General features: G+C 38.3%; 2 protein-coding genes and 1 pseudogene across 3 annotated transcripts in view; all 3 read right to left on the minus strand.

Moving 5' to 3' along the window:
- Positions 1-493: 493 nt before the first annotated feature.
- Positions 494-1435, minus strand: LOC308342688 (olfactory receptor 2G3-like; the record flags this gene model as incomplete). The annotated part of the gene is made up of 1 exon (XM_080803257.1): positions 494-1435. The coding sequence occupies one exon, from the start codon at positions 1433-1435 to the stop codon at positions 494-496; it is 942 nt and encodes a 313-aa protein (XP_080659383.1).
- Positions 1436-8095: 6660 nt separating this feature from the next.
- Positions 8096-20043, minus strand: part of GCSAML (germinal center associated signaling and motility like) — a gene marked incomplete at both ends in the record, with an annotated part of 62538 nt that continues 50590 nt past the window's right edge. Inside the window, 2 exons of the mRNA XM_080803258.1 lie at positions 8096-8332; positions 9255-9283. Of these exons, the coding sequence (XP_080659384.1) occupies positions 8096-8332; positions 9255-9283 (266 nt within the window). The remainder of the gene's footprint in view (positions 8333-9254; positions 9284-20043) is intronic.
- LOC308343479 (small ribosomal subunit protein uS2B-like) lies at positions 10664-11484 on the minus strand (annotated as a pseudogene). Its single transcript has one exon. The product of its transcript is annotated as a small ribosomal subunit protein uS2B-like (transcript).

Below are 20043 nucleotides of genomic sequence, written 5' to 3' on the forward strand. Positions count from 1 at the left end.
CAAAAGCATTTGACAGGGATTTTTATACTAGATAAAGCCAGATATACTCTAAGGCCCCTACCAACTTGAAGATTGTATACTTTTAAATAAACTATCTAAAACTAACAGTAATCCCTCCAAATTTTATGTAAGATAACTTGTGTTTTATATTTTCAGGTTATAAAACATTACTTTGTCTAACTCCATCTTCAAAATAGACTCTCAACTCAATAGGATGGGTATTTTCATACCCATTAAAAATAATAATGACAATAAAAGAAATTACAAGTTGAGCATTTTTATGTAGCTAGTAGATAGTAGAGTGAAGGTAGATGTAGCTAAACTCATTTACCTATTCCTTGTAAATAAACTGTAAAAATACAACATTATAAAATGCATTCTGATACAGGAGTTTGGCTAATCAGAAATAAAATAAACTTGGTCATTTCTTCAGAATTAAAAACATCTCATGAATCATTTGCATTAAGCAATTCTCCAGTTTCCATCATTTCTTTCACACTCTTTTTAAAAAATCCTCCCCTATCATCTTCATTAGTGCCTCTTTCACATCTTTGTTACGTAGTGTGTAGATGAAGGGATTTAGAGTTGGCGTGACAATTCCATAGAGTAAGGCCATGAACTTGCCCTGGTTCTGGAAGCTATCTGCAGTGGGCTGCAGGTAAGTGGCCATAGCAGTGCCATAGAAGAGAAACACCACCACCAGATGGGAAGAGCAAGTCCCTAGGGCTTTTTGGCGACCTTCAGCAGACTCGATCTTCCACACAGCCTGGGCAATGCAGCTGTAGGAAATAAGAATGAGAGTGAGAGGCACCAAAAGTAAAAGTGCACTGACCAGGAAGAGTTCCACCTGATTAAATGTGGTATCCACACAAGCGAGTTTGAGGAGAACTGGTACTTCACAGAAGACATGGTCTATGATGTTCCTTCCACAAAGGGGAACCTGTGTGGTGAGCACAGTCTGTACCAGTGAGCTAACCAAGCCAGTCAGCCAAGTGGTGGCTGCCAGTTGCCAGCAGAGGTGTGGATGCATGAGAACAGTGTAGTGCAAAGGCCGGCATACTGCCACATAGCGGTCTACAGCCATGACTGCGAGGAGGATGCATTCTGTGGAACCCATCGCCAAGGACACATACAGCTGACCAACACAGCCACCATAGCTTATTGTCTTTTCTGGGCCCTGCAGGTTAAACAGCAGCTGCGGGACTGTGCTGGTGGTATAGCAGAGGTCCATTAAAGACAAGTGGGTGAGGAAAAAATACATTGGGGTGTGGAGCCGGGGATCCAGATGAGCCAGTATAATGATGGCCATATTGCCAAGCAGAGTCAGCAAGTAGAAAACCAGAATGATAGCAAAAAGGGTCATCTCTAGCAGAGGCTGCTCAGAGAAGCCCAACAGGAAAAATCCACCAAAGGAGCTGGCATTAGGAATAACCATTACTTTTCATTGCATCTATGAGACTGAATAGAAATCTATACCATCATCATCTTTCCTGGGTGCCAACCTAAAACATGCAAAGAGAGCACATTCCTTTCTGAACCATAAATAATCACTTAAAATTTAAACCCTCACCCTTCTCTTATGCCTACATTAATATTTTCTTCCTGCCTTCTTTAGAATTTTCACCATTTGCTTATTTAATATATTTCCATTGTCTGGAAGCTTGACTACTCCCATTTTTGTTACCTCTACCTTCAAACATGCATCTATCTCCCCTATTTTGAAAATTGAGAACAGAAATTTTCATTCTGAACCGAGATAATGACTTCATACATGTTGTAGCATGCTTGGAGCTTTGTCGGAAGGTTCCATCTGTCAGATCCTTACTGCCAAAGAAATTCCTTAAGCATGATCATAATATAGAATAGGCAGGAGAATGAAAGTGCATTTGGCCACTTTAAAATGTATTGTGTTGGTATACTCACAATGAACATCATCCATATTTTAATTTCCTAATTTTTTTAATTGGCTTATACTTTCTGAAAATTTAATTGAACTATGTGTTGTATGACACATTTTGTCTACATAATAACATTCATATACTGGAAAAGGACAGAATTATTGAAAATATTTACATGAAATTCAAGTAACATTGTTTTCAAGTTAGCACTTCCTCCATGACAGAGAGTGAACAAATTGGTAGTTTTGGATCTATGTGCAAATAATTCATTCAATTAACAGACATAAGAGAAACATATATCTGTCTAGTAAAATACTGAAAAATAATCATATTAGCTTCCCTTAAATCTAATAAACAACAGAAAACTTTATTCAATTATGTATTTATTACAAAAGAGCCATAAAAAATATTGCTTTATATTCCATAGAGCCTCTTGTTGCAAGATCAATGGACACATACATATGAAGAGAAATAAGGGCATTGTTATTGACACTGTTACCTGAGGTCAAAAAGCAGACACCAGCAAAGAGAAAATGAGTCTACTCCTGGAGTCTACTCCAGTAGACTCTCCTTTGTTTCTAAAATGAGAATATAAGGAAGTAAGGAAGAGGGATATATAGTATTGTTTACTTGGCTGAGGTCACAGGGGCAAAGAACCCCAAGGAAGTAATTAAGATATGTGCTCAGTAGTGTATAGTTCATCAGGAATCGCTTGGGGAAAAGGATGCCTGTAGGATAGAAATTTTTGTCAGTCTAATCTTACTACTTAGCAATGTATTATTGGATTATGGATTATTTGCAGTTTTCAGCATCCAAATAAGTGACCAACTTATTTCACTCTGCACTATAATTTCTAGAGCTATCATGTTGTTGCAAATTGCAAGATTTCATTCTTTTTTATGGATTTTATATATATATATGTATATATGTATATATCATATATACCATATGTGTATATATACATATACACATATATACACATACACATATATACATACACTGTATATATACATATACATATACACATATACATACATGTATATACATACATGCGTGTATATATCATATACATGCATGTATGTATATATGTATATATACACATATGATATATGATATACACATATACATATATGTATATATGTATATGTGTGTATCATATATATACACATATGATATATATGATATATACATATATATATATCATATTTATCCATTCATTTATTGATGGATGGACGCTTGGGCTGCTTATATAATTTGGCTATTAAAAAAAATGTAATAAACATAAGGGTGCACATATCTTTTCAAATTAGTGTTTTTCCACTGGGTAAATACCCAGTAGTGGAATTACTGGATCATATGGTATTATATTTTTAGTATTTGAGGAAACTCTATACTGTTTTTCACACTGGCTACACCAATTTCCATTCCCACTGACAATACATGAGATTTCTTTTTTCTTCACATCCTAAACACTTGATTCCTTTGTGTGTGTGTATCTGTGTGTGTGTTTTAGCCATTCTGATAGGTGTGTAGTTTTAATTTACATTTCTCTGATGATGACTGATGTTGATCATCTTTTCATGGTGCCTGTTGACCATCTGTACATCTTCTTTGGAGAAATGCTTTTAATGTCTCTATCAAACACCCTGTCTGTTAATTGGAGCACTTAGTTCACTTAGATTCAAAGTAATTATCAGTAGATATGTACTTATTGTAATTTTATTTCTGGTTTTGTGGTTGTTTTGTAATTCTTCCCTGTTCTTTATGTTGCCTTGCTATTGTCTCTTCTGGTTTAATGGCTTTCTTTAGTGATGTGCTTGGAATCCTTTAATTTTTTTTGTATTAAAGATTTTATTTATTTATTTGACAGACAGAGATCACAAGTAGGCAGAGAGGCAGGCAGAGAGAGAGGAGGAAGCAGGCTCCCTGCTGAGCAGAGGACCCCCCCCCCCCAATGCGGGGCTTGATCCCAGGACCCTGAGATCATGACCCGAGCCGAAGACAGAGGCTTTAACCCACTGAATCACCCAGGCGCCCCTAAGAATCCTTTAAAATTTTTATGTATCTGTTATAGGTTTTTTTTTTTTTTTATTTTTGTTTACCATTATGTTCACATGTAACATCTTATGATGATAGCAGTCTATGCTATGTTGATGGTCACTTAAGTTTGGACTAATTTTAAAAGCATTAAATTTTTACTCCCTTCCCCATCTTCTATAAATATAATCTCATAGTTTATGTTCTTTATTTTGTGCATCCTTGACTGATTTTGTATTTATAATTGATTTTACTGTCTTTGTGTTTTAACCACCTACTGATTTTATAATCATTAGTCTACTACTGTTTTTTATATGTCTGCATAACTTTTTAAATATTTTCCTTTTATAATACTCTTACTCCTGGTTATGGTCTTTTCTTTCTACTTAAATAATCCACATTAATTTTTTTGTGATTCTGGTTTAGTGGTGATAAACCCCTTTAACTTTTGTTTGTCTGGGGAACTTTATGTCCCCTTCTACTCTCATAATGACTTTGCTGGGACTTCTTGGATGCAAGTTTTTTCTTTTACTGTTTTCTTGGGGGGGGGGGCACTTTGAACCTATATGCCACATTCTTTTTGCTATAAAATTTTTGTTAAAAGATCAGTTGATAACCTTATGGGTTTTCCCTTGTTTGTAGCTTTTCTCTGTTGCTTTTAGAGTTCTCTATCACTACTTTTTAAAAAAGGTTTTATTTATGTATTTATTTGTCAGAGACAGAGAGCACAAGCAAGGGGAGTGGCAGGCAGAGGGATAATCCCAGAACCCAATGTGGGGCTCAATCCCAGGACCCTGGGATCATGACCTGACCTGAAGGCAGATACTTAACCAACTGGACACCCAGGTGTCCTCTATCACTACTCTTTACTAGTTTAATTGTTACATGTCTTGGTGTGGGCCTCCTTGGGTTGATTTTGTTGGAGGCTCTCTGTGCCTCCTGGATGTGGGTATCTGTTTCCTTCTCCGGGTTAGGGAAACTTTTAGCTATTATTTATTTAAATAAATTTTTTGTCCCCATATCTCTGTCTTCTCCTTCTAGGATGCTAATGTTATTAGGTTTGATGATGTCACCTAGCTCCCTTAAAATTTTTTTTTTAGTATTTTTTTTTTCTATTTGCTATTCAGCTTTATTACTTTCCATTACACTGCTTTCCAGATCACCAATTTGCTCTTTTGCTTCCTCTAATGTTTTGTTGATCCCCTTTAATGTACTTCTCAAAAAAAATTTCAGTTATCATATTCTTCAATTCTAGTTCATTTTCATATATTCTTATTGAAGATTTCACTAAGATTCTCCACTCTTAAGTGAGTGAGTACCTTTCTGACCATTACTTTGAATTATTTATCAGGTATATCCTATTTCATTTTGCTCTTTTGTTGTGGCTTTGCCCTGTTCTTTTATTTGAGAAATATTCTTGTTTCTTCATTTTGTCTAACTCTCTGTTTGTTTCTACGTATTAGGAAAGTCAGCTATGTTCCAGATCTTGAAAATGGTGGCCTTATAAAGAAGAGATCCTATGGTGCCCTGTCATACAACATCCCCTATTCACCAGACTAACCATTCAAGGTGTGTCTCCTATGTTGTATGTGCCTAACTCTTGTGGCTGAGCCATGTTTATTTTATTTATTTATTTAGCCACTCTTGTGGCTGAGCCATGTTTATTTCAGTCCAGTTGGCTGCAATGGCCTGACACACTAAGCAGTGTTTTGTTCCTGTTCTGTTAATGGGCCTGTCTGGAGCCACCATGAGCTTGTGGTTGCCATGTCACCTGTCAGAGCTGATGCCTGTCTCAGCCTGTTTGCTGGGACTGCAGTCACACTGAACTGCAGGACTCTCTCACTATGCCGCCCCCTAAGAGACTTTTGTTGCTGGGCTAATCTGGCCATTAGACCAGATGCCTACTCCCAGTCCATCTATTGGGACTGCAGTCACACCATCTTGAAGATTGCCTTTCCTGATATTGTGGCCTGAAATTCTTTCATTGCTGGGTGGAACCAGTCAGACCAGATGCCTGCCCCCAGTTCATCCACCAGGGCTGCAACTGCACGGATTAGCAGTATGCTCTCTCTGTGCAGCCAGCTATAAGATTCAGCTGCTTGGACTGCTGGTGCACTGGTCTGATTATCTTTCCCTCTCCCCAGGGCAGGAGTCCCTTCCAAATGGTGCTGGTCCCTGTTGGGGTTGCTTCCAGGGTATGTTGTGGCAGTAGTCACTTTGGAGGGAGGCCTACAGAGTGGGGTGGGTTGAATGGAGTGCATCTACAGGGGAAAATGTGGGTAAGGTGCATGGTGTTAGCAAGGTAGGTGGAGAGCATTCCTGTTGATCCTCAGAAATGTCTGGCTATCTAGAATATGATGCCTTTTTGTTCCTGGAGAAGTATTTATTTACTGGAGATTAGAAAATAAATATCCTCTTGTGTATTCCAGGCACTTTTCAACCTGCTGCTTCTATGCTGTATCTCAGCAGGGTTACTTAAGGGTGGAGACTCAGTTTTCTATTGTCCTCCAGCTCTCCTGGAGCTAAGTCCACTGTTTTTTTAAAGTTCCTGGAGTTAAGGACCACTCACAAATTTAGCCCCACTTGTAATTAAGGCCCAATATCATGGGGGCTGGTCTTAGTGTAGGTCCCCCATACCTGGAGTGCCTGGTGTGGAAGTCTTATCTGCTTGCTTTGTTAGGTCTGTAATCAAAGGAGCGAGACTGATACAAAGTGAAGGTCAAGCAAAGCTTTATTTTGTGCCAAGCATCGAGAATCAAACCGACCCACCGGGGCTGTCTCTTACAAAGAGGCAACCACTCCTAGACTCATAGACTAATTTTTATACAGCAAAGGCCATGTGGTTAAGCCTGGCCACACACAGGTGGCCAATGAGATTGCAACACACAGAGAAAACTGCACACTCATGCTAGGTCACACACAGGTGGCCAATTGAATTTCAATTTACCTTAGTAGGTATTTGAACTAGCCTATCACCTTGGTCAGAATTGGCACCCAAAAGGCGGGGCCCACTCTCCTTAGTAGCTAGGGAGACAGTATGCACTCCCCACTGATTGGATGTCTCCACCTGGCCTAACCCGCCCTTGTATCTGGGCTTTGCTACTTAGAACTGGTTTCCCGGACTTGCTTTTAAGTAAGTTCCTCTGGGAGGGGCAGGGTCAATCTAAGTTTACTGCGTAAACTACAAAATGGCTCCCTCTGGCTAAGTAGGCCCTTACAGTTTCACCATACTTTTGATGCCTTCTTTGTTTGTGGTTAGTCTTGCCAGGTACTTATTTCCCAATGTATCTGCCCTTCCTACCTTTTCTGATATGATCTTTTCTTGATAATTAACTATGGAAAATTTGTTCTTCCAGTTTCCAGGTCCTTTTCAGAATTAGTTACACGAATGTGTCTATTATCTCAGTGTATTTGTGGAGTGAGGTGATCTTCCTACACTACCATCTTCCCAGAACTCCCAATATGCCTGAATTTTAAGACCAAACACTCTTGACAATCCTTCAGCAGAGTTAACTAGTAATAGATTAAATTAACTAGTATGTTGTAAACAAAGTTGTATGCACAAAATTTACTTTTTTATTGGTTTGTTTGTTTGTTTTTACTAATCTTTTAACAGAATCCTCTGATTCACCATTGGAGAAAAAGACAGTGGGTAACTAAATTTGGCGCATTTTTTCGTTTTTTTAATGACTTTCAACTTCCCCTCTCAGGAAGGTCAGTATCAAAACCTATTGATTCTTGGAACTCTTACCACAATTTACAAACAAGAATTACTAATACATGAAAAACATCAAAATTTAAGTAAAAATCAGGTTAACAAGGGTCTTATATTTTAAAAGTTTATTGAGTAGATTACACCTCAAAAGTGAAATGGAAAATTATGAGTGGAAATATTAGGCAATTGAAATTTGGGGAACTGTGTTGGAATTGGATATTAGGTCATATATCTATGGATGTACATTGCCCTAGGAGGTTCCACCATCTCCATGTCTTTAAACCTTATAAACAAAAAGATATAGAATACTCTATGTATTTTTGTCAATTTATATGGCTTAACCCAAACCACAGAGTTGTCATGTTCCAAAGATGCAGAAGCAATACCCTGGAGGTCAGTATTTTGTATCATTTTTATTAGTGTAAAATGATGATGCATGAGATTTCTAGTGGGGAAGCACAAGTTCATAATCATGCTCGAGGGTACAGGAAGAAGGCCTAGTAACACAAGTCATCTTAACAAGGGCATATTCTGTTTCTGACCCATTTCTAAATGGCTTCACTCTTTTTGTGGTAGAGTCAATATTTTCATAACCATCATCATTGGAGCTCAGGGAGGGCCTCCGACAAGGTCTGTGACTAATGATGGAGTAGCACAGTTCCTCAGAACCATTTTCATTTTCCTGCCAAGCACAAAAATAATATTAATAATATAAAATCAAGGATCTAGGACCATCCATCAAATTTGAATTAAGTGACTGCTCCTCCTTTCTTCTTGTCTGACAGTGATTTTACACATCGAGTGTCCAAAACCCTTTCTCCAAATCCTGATATCTTACAGACTTCATTTTAACAAATATGTACTGTGCTCCAAGCTACTATTCATTATGTTTTCATTTCACTTCAAATAATAAAAGAGAAAAGAAGGATATTATTATCCTTCTGAATATCTAAAAAAAAAGTAGTTGTTTACATTAAGTCACACATATTCAGACATAATATATGCAATAATCATACCTCAAATAAGTAATTAATCAAACTACATAAAAATAAAGTTTTATAAGACAAATTAAAATTAAAATTTTGAGCTTAAATGCATTCTCAGCTGCACTGACCATAAAAGAAAAATGAAAACATTAAGATACTCTACTGTAATTAAATCAATACAATGCTTGTGATGTACTATTAAAAGGAATAAACATTTTTATGTCTGTTAATTTCCACCATATTTGTAAATATAAATGCTAATTCCTGGGCTTAAATATTAGAAGGCAACATGGAAAACTGAAAAGAATTAATGTTTTATGGTCATCAAATTGTAAGTGTAAATTTATTTAATTTTATTTTTGTTATGATAGTTTTGAAAATTAAAATCATAAACTTCAGTAGAATTGGGTCAACAATAAGAATTTACTCGTCACTAAAATCAGTTAAAATACTTTTTTTTTAATTTTCTCTATTTCTCCATTAAAATTATAAAGAAAATTATTTAAAGCATAAAATACTTTGATAAGCTCATTCAGAAATTAAAAGAAATCTTGCAGCTATCTTTAAATTAAATGATCTATATTTTGACATTTATCACACAAATTAGTTTTTTATTACCTGATTAGAAGTAGATGAAACATCTTTACCTGAAGGATTAAAAAAAAAAAAAAAAAACCCTAAGACAGATATATATATATATATATATATATTTTTTTTTTTACTATAACAAGTTGAGGAAAATGGGGAAAAGGATAAAATACAGTGATAAAACTGCAAGGAAGTCCACCATTTAAGCATGTGACATCTCATATTATTTTGACATTCTCAAGCTGAATGACAAAATCAGGAAAGAAGATATGTGAATATATGTGAATATATGTTCAGGAAGCATTAATGTCATGTTTCTGTGTAATTTGCTAAAATAAAGTAAATTTGCCAAATAAAAGCAGATTTCAGAATTGAGTAATGAAATTTTCTTCACAAACATGTCATGACAATAAAGTGTGGCAAGTTCAAAGAAAGAACAATCGCATATGTAATTTATGATAGAAATTCTATAGAGCTATCATAGGAAAGTCTTAATTCTTAAAGACAATCATTACAGAGGTAGATACTGAAGTAACGAGGTTAACTATTTCAAATTAAATACAAATATAAAGATTCAGGTTAATAGCATCTATAAGTGCTAAAGTAATTTATATTTTTGTTATTAATCTGAAATACACTACTAGTAATTTTTAGATAATTATTTATTTGTTCATATCCATTGTTTAAAGTTTATTTTCTTTTTCATTTCCCTTGCCTCAGGAGACATACTTAGAAAGAAGCTGCTATGGACAATGTCAAAGAGGTTAGAAAACTTAGAAGGCATATATGGAATCGTAGAAGATATTTGCAAATGACATATTTGATAAAGGGTTAATATTTAAAATATATGAAGAACTTATAAGACTCAAAAACAAAATAAAAATAATAATCTAATTACAAATGGGCAGAAGATATGAACAGAAATTTGTCCAAAGAAGACATGTAGATGGTCAACAGACACACGAAAAGATGTTCAACATCACTCATCTTTAGCAAAAAGCAAATAAACACTACAGTGAAATATCACCTCACACTAGTCAGAATGGCTAAAATCAACAACACAAGAAACAAAAGGTGTTAGTGAGGATGTCAAGAAAAGGGAACCTTCTCTCACTGTTGGTGGAACTGCAATCTGGTGCTGCCATTGTGGAAAACAGTCTGGAGGTTCCTCAAAAAGTTAGCCTTCATTTTAAAGTATAGTTTGTCCAGTGTAAATATTGCTACTCTGGCTTTCTTCTGACATGCATTTGCATGATAAATGTTTCTCCAACCCCTCACTTTCAATTTCCAGGTATCTTTAGGTCTAAGATGAGTATCTTACAGGCAGCATATAAATAGGTCTTTTGTTTTGGTTTGTTTTCTCACTTTTAGAAACTATTTTCTGTCAACCTTATTTCAATTTTGGCTTTGTGGAGGAGCAGCTTAAGACCACAAAGTGTTCATACCCACTCAGTGGTCTGAGCGGTGGGAGGTGCACACCAGTCTTCAGTGGCAGGCTGAGTGCTCTAGTTCTCAGTAGGGAACTGCTGAACAGGAACAGTGGGCACCTGCATGCCTTCAGACCAGTTTGGGACCTCAGGATGAGTAGTGATGAACTCAGGAACTGGAACAGTGTGTTTAACCCTGAAATTCCTCCTTGGTCACAGCCTTTTCAGCAGTGGCCTGATCTTTCTTTTCAAACTCTTCAGAATCTCTGTAGAGGTAGAGATCAGGCACGGGCTTCCATGGTGTTCATGGGAAATGGTGCCACATATGTGCAGAACTTCCCCAGGGCCAACATCCCCCATATCAACCCACCAAGTGAGCTCCACTGTTGTTGTAAGGGATGGCAATGTCCACATAGCACAGAGGAGAGTCTGTGTTACACAGGGCAGCTAACATAAGGTACCTCTGTGAGGGGCTTGGTGGTCAGCCCTGGGATCTGTAACCACCAGAAGTCTCAGCTCCCAGAAGGCTGCCTGGATCTGGTTAGTGAAAGTTCCAGGAGTGAAACCACCAGAAATAAAAGTGGCTCTGGTAGCAGCAGCAAACTTCAGCATAGCTCACTGGCCAGTATTCCTGGATGTTAAGACACTGACATCAGCTGGGTTTTCAATGGCAAAATAGGCTGAGCTGCCAGGAGAAGCCTCTTCCATGTTCTCCTCAGATTCATGATGTAGATGTCATCACTTTTCCTTTTGTAGATGTACTGTTGCATTTGGAAATCAAGGTTGGTGCCACATAAAAGGGTTCCCATTGCAAGGAATTTGAGGACATCTTCTTCATTTATTTTCAGACATCAAGGGCTCTGGTCTTTGTGAATTTTTCCCTGTAAGTTATGGTGGGAACACAGACAATGCCATAAAGACCCCTCCCTGGGTACTGTGGAAAGGGATGGGGCTTGTTTTTTTTGTTTCTGTTTTTGTTGTCATTTTGTTCTTTTTTAATATTCCAACACCTATGTCTTTTGATTGGAGCATTTAGTCCATTTGCATTCTAAGTAATCAGTGATAGATATGTATTTAGTCTCATTTATTACTTGTTTTGTGGTTGTTTCTGGAAACTTTCTCTGATCATTTCTTGTCTTTCTATTTTTTAGGCTTTGCTGATGTTCTCTGATTGATTCATTTTTATGCCTTTTGTCTCTGTGGTAATGGTCTCACTGATATCTACTATTGTTTTCTCAACCCAGTGTGTATCTGTATGATCATTGCCTTGGATCCTCTATCAGGCATGTTGCTTGTATCTATTTTACTTAGATCTCTGGATAAGTCCTCACATTGTTCTTTCCTTTGGGATAAATTCTTCTGTCTTTGCATTTTGTCTAAGTCTCTGTCTTCTTTTGTTTGTTAGAAAAGCCAGTTCTGTCTCCTGCTCCTGAAAATAATGGCCTTGAGAACAAGAGGTCATGTAGCATCTGGCACTTCATGAAATGTCTTTGGTGTGTGCTGTGTATGCTCTGCTATTCTGTTCTTGGCTGCTCTGTCCTATAGGCCAGTTGCCTGCAGAGGCTCTCCTTGCCTGTTGTGGGCAGTGTTTGGTCCCTGACTTGAATATGGTGAGTTTTAACTGGGTGTGCTCTAATCTGCTTGTGTAATGAGACTTGACACCGCCTCCACTGGAAGTGAGGCCCTGCAAAATTCTCTAGTTAGGAGACATGGTGTGGGGAGGGGTTTTGCTGGTCTTTTGGGGAAGAGCCCACTGCACTGGGACTGAGGTAAGTGTGACTGAAAAGTGCAGTTCCACCAGAGTACAGGTGTATGGGTCTTGGGGTAAGCAAGTTAAGCAGCCTGCATTGGGACTGCTCTGCTTCCCACAGATAGATCTGTATGTATGTTGAGGTGCAGAGGACAGAAATGGCACTGACATCCTCCATTTTCCCTGGAAAGGTATGTCCATGAATGCTGCTTCTCAGGGAAGTGCTAGGAGAGGAGCAAATAATCTCCCACCTGTGGGCCCTAGGTGTTCTCCAGATTGCTGCTTCCATGCTGTCTGCTGCCCAGTTATTTGCCTGCCTTCTCTTCAAGAGCAGCACAGTGTCTGCCAGTTCCAGCCTAGACTTGGCCTTTAAAACTCCAAGCTTTAAGCCTTGCTGGTTGCAAGAACCTATGATATTCAGGTACTCCCGTTTTCCAAGCCAATGGCTTTGGGGAAACATTCTTCTTGTGGGTTCCTCTATTTGATCCTCTCTCTCTCTTGCCCTTGTCTATGACCATGGCCCTCTCCCTTCCACAGCACCCATGATCTGTTTCTTCCCTAAACTACATCTTTGCACTTCCTATCTTCTTAAAGGTGGCTTCTTCCTTCCTTTTAGTTGTTGAATTTGTCCCATCAGTGTTCAAGTCTATTTCTGGGGTATTTAGGATGATTTGCTTGTTATCTAACAATTGAGAATGAGGGTTGTCACAGAACACTAAATACAGCAAAAATACCAATTTGTAAGAGGAATATTGAGTAATTCTGAAATTTACCATTAATAACCTTGATAGTGACCCTCTGTATATACTAGATAAATTTAACAGATTCTGTAAAACAACAATATGTTAATAATTTCTCATAGCTCACTATTTTTAAAAAATAAAATGTCATGTTCCATGCACCCATTTCATATATGGGACTGACTGATTTATTTATTCATTTATTTATTTATAAATGTATTCATATAAAATGATTTAATTAAATAAAATGTCAATATTAATATTGTTTTATAACCATAAATTGAAGGATGTTCAATCTCACCTCTTATTCAACATGGTATTAGAAGTCTTAGCTGCAATAATCAGACAAAAAGAAATAAAGGGCATGCAAATCAGTAAGGAAGAAGTAAAAGTTTCACTACTTGCGGATAATATGATGTTCTACATAGAACACCTGAAAGACTCATCCAAAATTCTGGTAGAACTAATGAACAAAGTCAATAAAGTTACAGGATACAAAATCAATGTACAGAAATTGGTTGCATTTCTATACATTGATAATGAAGCAGCAGAATCAATCTCATTTACAATTTCACTGAAATAAGATTGCACTGAAAATAAAATACCTAGGAATAAACCTGACCAGAGAGGTAAAAGATCCGTACTCTGAAAAATACAAAATACTGATGAAATAAATTGAAGAGGACAGAAAAAAATGAAAAGACATCCCATCCTCATGGATTACAAGAACAAATATTGTTAAAGTGTCTATACTGCACAAAGCAATCTACAGAATTAATGAAATCCCTATCAAAATAACAACAACATTTTTCACAGAACTAGAACAATTTTAAAATTTAAATGGAACTGCAAAAGACCCTGAGTTACCAAAGCAATCTTGAAACAGCAAAGCAAAGCTGGAGGCATCACGATTCTGGACTTTGTTGTATCACAGAGCTGCAGTAATCCAAGTAAAATGGTTTTGGCACAAAAATAGACACATAGATCAATGGAACAGAACAGAGAACCCAGAAATAAGTCTGCAATTATATGGCCAATTATTCTCACAAAATCAGGAAATAATATCTGATGAGAAAAAAACAGTCTCAACAAATGGTTTTGGGAAACTGGACAGCAACATCCAAAAGAGTAAACTTACCAGTTTCTTATATCATACACAAAAAATAAATTGCAAAATGGATTAAAGACCTAAATATGAGTCCTGAAACCTAAAATCTCTAGAAGAGAACACAGGGAGTAACTTCTCTGACAGTTGTTATAGCAAATTTTTTCTAGGTATGTCTCCTGAGGAAGGGAAACAAAAACAAAAACTATTGTAACTTCATCAAAATAAAAAGCTTTTAGACCTACCAAAGAACTCCGATCACCCATGAAATCAGCCTGAGATCAGAATTATACACGTCTGGATCTCTACAGGGGCCAGAAGACGCCAGTGGGCAGGTAAAGTCGAGTGGGAACGTTGGACTGATATCGGAAGATAAACAAAAGGGGGAGGGAGCCACCAGAGGCGACCGACTGGAAAATAATACCCCAATACGAGAGTGCCCGGCATCTGGGGACCAGCATTAACTTGGAGTCTTGTTGAAAGCACTCAAAAGAGCAAAGACTCGCGCGGGGAAATTGTGGGAATCGGGGCGGATAGGGATAGGGATAGGGGCTTAAGTCCCCAGACCCAGGGCAGCATCCCCTGGCGCTGAGCCGGAGAGTGCGGCGGAGAAACCTGGTCTTTGTCCCGGAGCCGCCAGTGCGCCCGAGAACGGGTGGAGTCCGGCTCCCGTGAGGGGCTGGGAGCCACACCAGACGGCAGAACGCGCACCTTACTGGAGATGCACGCGTGCCTCAACCTCCCCTGAGAGAGGTGCACGAACACCCAGCCTGGTGTTCTGGGACCCACGCGGTGATAGACCCACGCGGCGATAGAGCTGATAGAGCTGGAGGCGCCGCGCCCCAAACCATCCCCTGGGAGAGGTGCGCGCAAGCCCTGAGCTCTCAGCCCCAGCCAGCGGGAAAATCTCAGTGTGCGATTGCTGCTTGGAACCTCTCTGGCGGTCTGGAGCTGCCCAGACAGCCACAGCTGCCTTGGTTTTGCGTACAAGCAGGAGATCCTGCGTCCCCAGGGACCGTGACTCAGAACCTGCTCTGCCAGCGGCCCAGCGGCTGCAGCACCTGCAGGGGAGCAGACTGAGGCTTCTCTCTGAGAGGGAGGTTGGGGTGCAGTTTTCTTTCCTCTAAACCTCCAAAAACCATCAAAAGCTGTCAAGGCGAGAGAAAAGAAGTGAACAAACATAAAAACCTCCAGAGAACAAAAACCTGAAAAAAACGTTTTTCTCAGAGCCCACCCCCTTGAGGGGGTCGGGAGGACTTAACTCAGAGAACATCATTGACTGAAAACCCACGTGGGAGCCCCCTCCCCCAGAAAACAAATCAGGAAAAAAAAAAAAAAGACTACAAGAGAACAACCACCACTACTTCATAGATACAACTTTTATTTTTAATTCTTTCCCACTATTCTGGTTCATTTTTTTTCTTTTTTTATATAGATAATTTTTTAACCTATTTACCATCACAGTGAGATGTCCAGTACATCAAATTCCATGATAAACTTCTAACCTGAATTTTGTTGGTACATAAACATGTGTTTTTCTTTTGCTTTTCTATTTTCTTAATTTTTAAAAAAATTTTTAATTTAGTTTAGTCCAGTTTATTCCTTTTTTATTTTTATTTTCTAATATTCATATAGAGTTAAACTTCAAGGTAACCCCCTTTCTCCAAGCAATGCTACCCCTATAGGTGAACCAATTTTTAATCCCCCTTTTTCTTAGGAAAGTTGAGTCCTTTAACAAAGATATCAAGATACATCCAGGAAGAATCAAAATAACCTTCCTCGCCCACACCGAGAATCTATAACCATGCTCCCATCTTTTTCTTCTGCCAGTGTCTCTGTGTATTTATGTTTGTCTGGATAGTATATAAATCTTATACTTGGGGTTCTTCTTGACGAGGCTCCTCCTTTTTTTTCCATATATATTTTTTTTTTCTCTCGTCATATACTTTTATCAGTCTTTTTGTTTGTCTGTTTTTGTTTGTGTACGTCATAAACCTTACCCTGGGGCCCATTTGGGCTGAACCTTCTCTTTTATCTTCCCTTTTTTTCCTGTCTCTCTCTCTCCCTCTTTTTTCTTTTTCTTTTCTTTTTTCTCTCATTTGGGTGGGGAATCCTGAGTGCTCAGAAGCATTCCAGGGTGCACCTTGACTACACCACGGTCAATACATCCAGCTACATCTGTCCAGTCATCTCTCACCAAAATGACTAGGAGGAGGAATCCCCAACAGAAGAAAAATACAGAGGATGGGCCTTCTGCAACAGAGCTAACGGCTATCAACATAGACAATATGTCAGAAAGAGAATTCAGGCTAACAATTATCCAGGCAATAGCTAGGTTGGAGAAAGCCATGGATGACCAAACAGAATTGATTAGGGCAGAATTGAAAGCGACCAGAGAGGAGGTTCATAATGTTAGGGCAGAGCTGAAGGCCACCAGGGATGAGGTTCACAACGCTCTCAATGAGTTCCAATCTAATCTACATTCTCTAAAAGCTAGGGTAACTGAGACAGAAGATAGAATTAGTGATCTGGAGGACAAACAGATAGAGAGAAAGGATCAGGAGGAAGCCTGGAACAAACAGCTTAGAAGCCACGAAAACAGAATCAGGGAAATAAATGATGCCATGAAACGTTCCAACGTCAGAATTATTGGAATCCCTGAAGGGGAGGAGAAAGAAAGAAGTCTAGAAGATATAGTGGAACAAATTTTTCATGAAAATTTTCCCAATCTTGCGAATGGAACAAGTGTTCATGTACTAGAAGTAGAAAGGTCCCCCCCCAAGATTATAAATTCAAAAAAAACATCCAGGCACCTCATAGTAAAATTGAGGAATCATAATTGTAGATACAATCTCTTGAAAGCCGCTAGGACAAAGAAGCTCCTTACATACAGAGGAAAGCCCATCAGAATAACGTCAGACCTGTCCACAGAGACCTGGCAAGCCAGAAAGGGCTGGCAAGATATATTCAGGGCACTAAATGAGAAGAACATGCAGCCAAGAATACTTTATCCAGCAAGATTGACATTCAAAATGGATGGAGAGATAAAGAGTTTCCAAGACCGGCAAGGCTTGAAAGACTATGCAACCACCAAGCCGACACTGCAGGAAATATTAAGGGGGGTTCTATAAAAGAGGAAAAATCCTAAGAATAGCATTGAACAGAAATATAGAGACAATCGACAGAAAGAAAGACTTCAAAGATAACACAATGTCAATAAAAACGTATCTCTCAATAATCACTCTCAATGTGAATGGCCTAAATGCACCCATAAAACGACACAGGGTTGCAGATTGGATAAAACGACAGGACCCATCCATATGTTGTCTACAAGAGACCCATTTTGAACCTAAAGATACACCCAGACTGAAAGTGAAGGGATGGAGAAGCATCTTTCACGCCAATGGGCCTCAAAAGAAGGCCGGGGTAGCGATTCTCATATCAGATAAATTAGATTTTAAACTAAAGACGGTAGTCAGGGATACAGAAGGACACTACATCATTCTTAAAGGGACTATCCACCAAGATGATCTAACAATTGTAAATATCTATGCCCCCAATATGGGAGCAGCCAATTACATAAGAAAACTATTAATCAAGATAAAGAGTCATATTGATATGAATACATTAATAGTAGGAGATCTTAACACGCCTCTCTCAGAAATAGACAGATCATCGAAGCAGAAAATCAATAAAGAAATAAGAGCATTGAATGACACATTGGACCAGATGGACCTCATAGATATATACAGAACATTCCACCCTAAAACAACAGAATACTCATTCTTCTCAAGTGCACATGGAACCTTCTCCAGAATAGACCCCAACCGATACCAAAAGACTGAGATGATTCCCTGCATATTCTCAGATCACAATGCTTTGAAACTGGAGCTCAATCACAAGGAAAAGTTCAGAAGGAACTCAAATACCTGGAAGCTAAAGACCACCTTGCTTAAGAATGCTTGGATCAATCAGGAGATCAAAGAAGAACTTAAACAATTTATGGAAACCAATGAGAACGAAGACACTTCACTCCAAAACCTATGGGATACAGCAAAGGCGGTCCTAAGGGGGAAATTCATAGCCATCCAAGCCTCCCTCAAAAACATTGAAAAATCCAGAATACACCAGCTGTCTCTACACCTTAAAGAACTGGAGAATCAACAACAAATCAAACCAACTCCACACGTAAGAAGGGAAATAATCAAGATTAGAGCAGAGATCAACGAGGTAGAAACCAGAGATACAGTAGAACGTATCAACGAAACTAGAAGCTGGTTTTTTGAAAGAATCAATAAGATCGATAAACCATTGGCCACACTAATCCAAAAGAAAAGAGAGAAAGCCCAAATTAATAAAATTAAGAATGAAAAGGGAGAGATCACAACTAACACCAAGGAAGTAGAAACAATCATCAGAAGCTATTATCAACAGTTATATGCCAATAAGCTAAGCAACCTAGATGAAATGGATGCATTCCTGGAAAACTATAAACTCCCAAAATTGAACCAGGAAGAAATTGACAACCTGAATAGACCGATATCTAGTAACGAGATTGAAGCAGTGATCAAAAACCTCCCAAAAAACAAGAGCCCAGGACCTGACGGATTCCCTGGGGAATTCTATCAAACTTTCAAAGAAGAAATAATACCTATTCTCCTGAAGCTGTTTCAAAAAATTGAAGCAGAAGGAAAACTTCCAGACTCTTTTTATGAAGCCAGCATCACCCTGATCCCCAAACCAGGCAAAGACCCTACCAAAAAGGAGAATTTCAGACCGATATCACTGATGAATATGGATGCTAAGATTCTCAACAAGATCCTAGCAAACAGGATCCAACAGCACATTAAAAAGATTATCCACCATGACCAGGTAGGATTCATCCCTGGGTTACAAGGATGGTTCAACATTCGCAAATCAATCAATGTGATAGAACAAATCAATAAGAGAAGAGAGAAGAACCACATGATCCTCTCCATTGATGCAGAAAAAGCTTTTGACAAAATCCAGCATCCGTTCCTGATTAAAACGCTTCAAAGTATAGGGATAGAGGGAACATTCCTGAACTTCATCAAATCTATCTATGAAAAACCCACAGCAAATATCATCCTCAATGGGAAAAAGCTTGCAGCCTTCCCATTGAGATCAGGAACACGACAAGGATGCCCACTCTCACCACTCTTGTTCAACATAGTATTAGAAGTCCTAGCAACAGCAATCAGACAACAAAGAGAAATAAAAGGTATCCAAATTGGCAAGGAAGAAGTCAAACTCTCTCTCTTCGCAGATGACATGATTCTTTATATGGAAAACCCGAAAGACTCCACCTCCAAACTACTAGAACTCATACAGCAATTCAGTAATGTAGCAGGATACAAAGTCAATGTCCAGAAATCAGTGGCTTTCTTATACACTAACAATGAAAATACAGAAAGGCAAATTATAGAATCGATTCCATTTACTATAGCACCAAAAACCATAAGATACCTCAGAATAAACCTAACCAAAGAGGTTAAAGATCTGTACTCGAGGAACTACAGAACACTCCTAAAAGAAATTGAAGAAGACACAAAAAGATGGAAGACCATTCCATGCTCTTGGATCGGAAGAATAAACATCGTTAAAATGTCTATACTGCCCAGAGCAATCTATACTTTTAATGCCATTCCAATCAAAATTCCACCAGTATTTTTCAAAGAGCTGGGGCAAATAATCCTAAAATTTGTATGGAATCAGAAGAGACCCCGAATTGCTAAGGAAATGTTGAAAAACAAAAATAAAACTGGTGGCATCACGT

The sequence above is a fragment of the Martes martes genome, assembly GCF_963455335.1.
Source record: "Martes martes genome assembly, chromosome: 5".
Lineage (NCBI taxonomy): Eukaryota > Metazoa > Chordata > Mammalia > Carnivora > Mustelidae > Martes > Martes martes.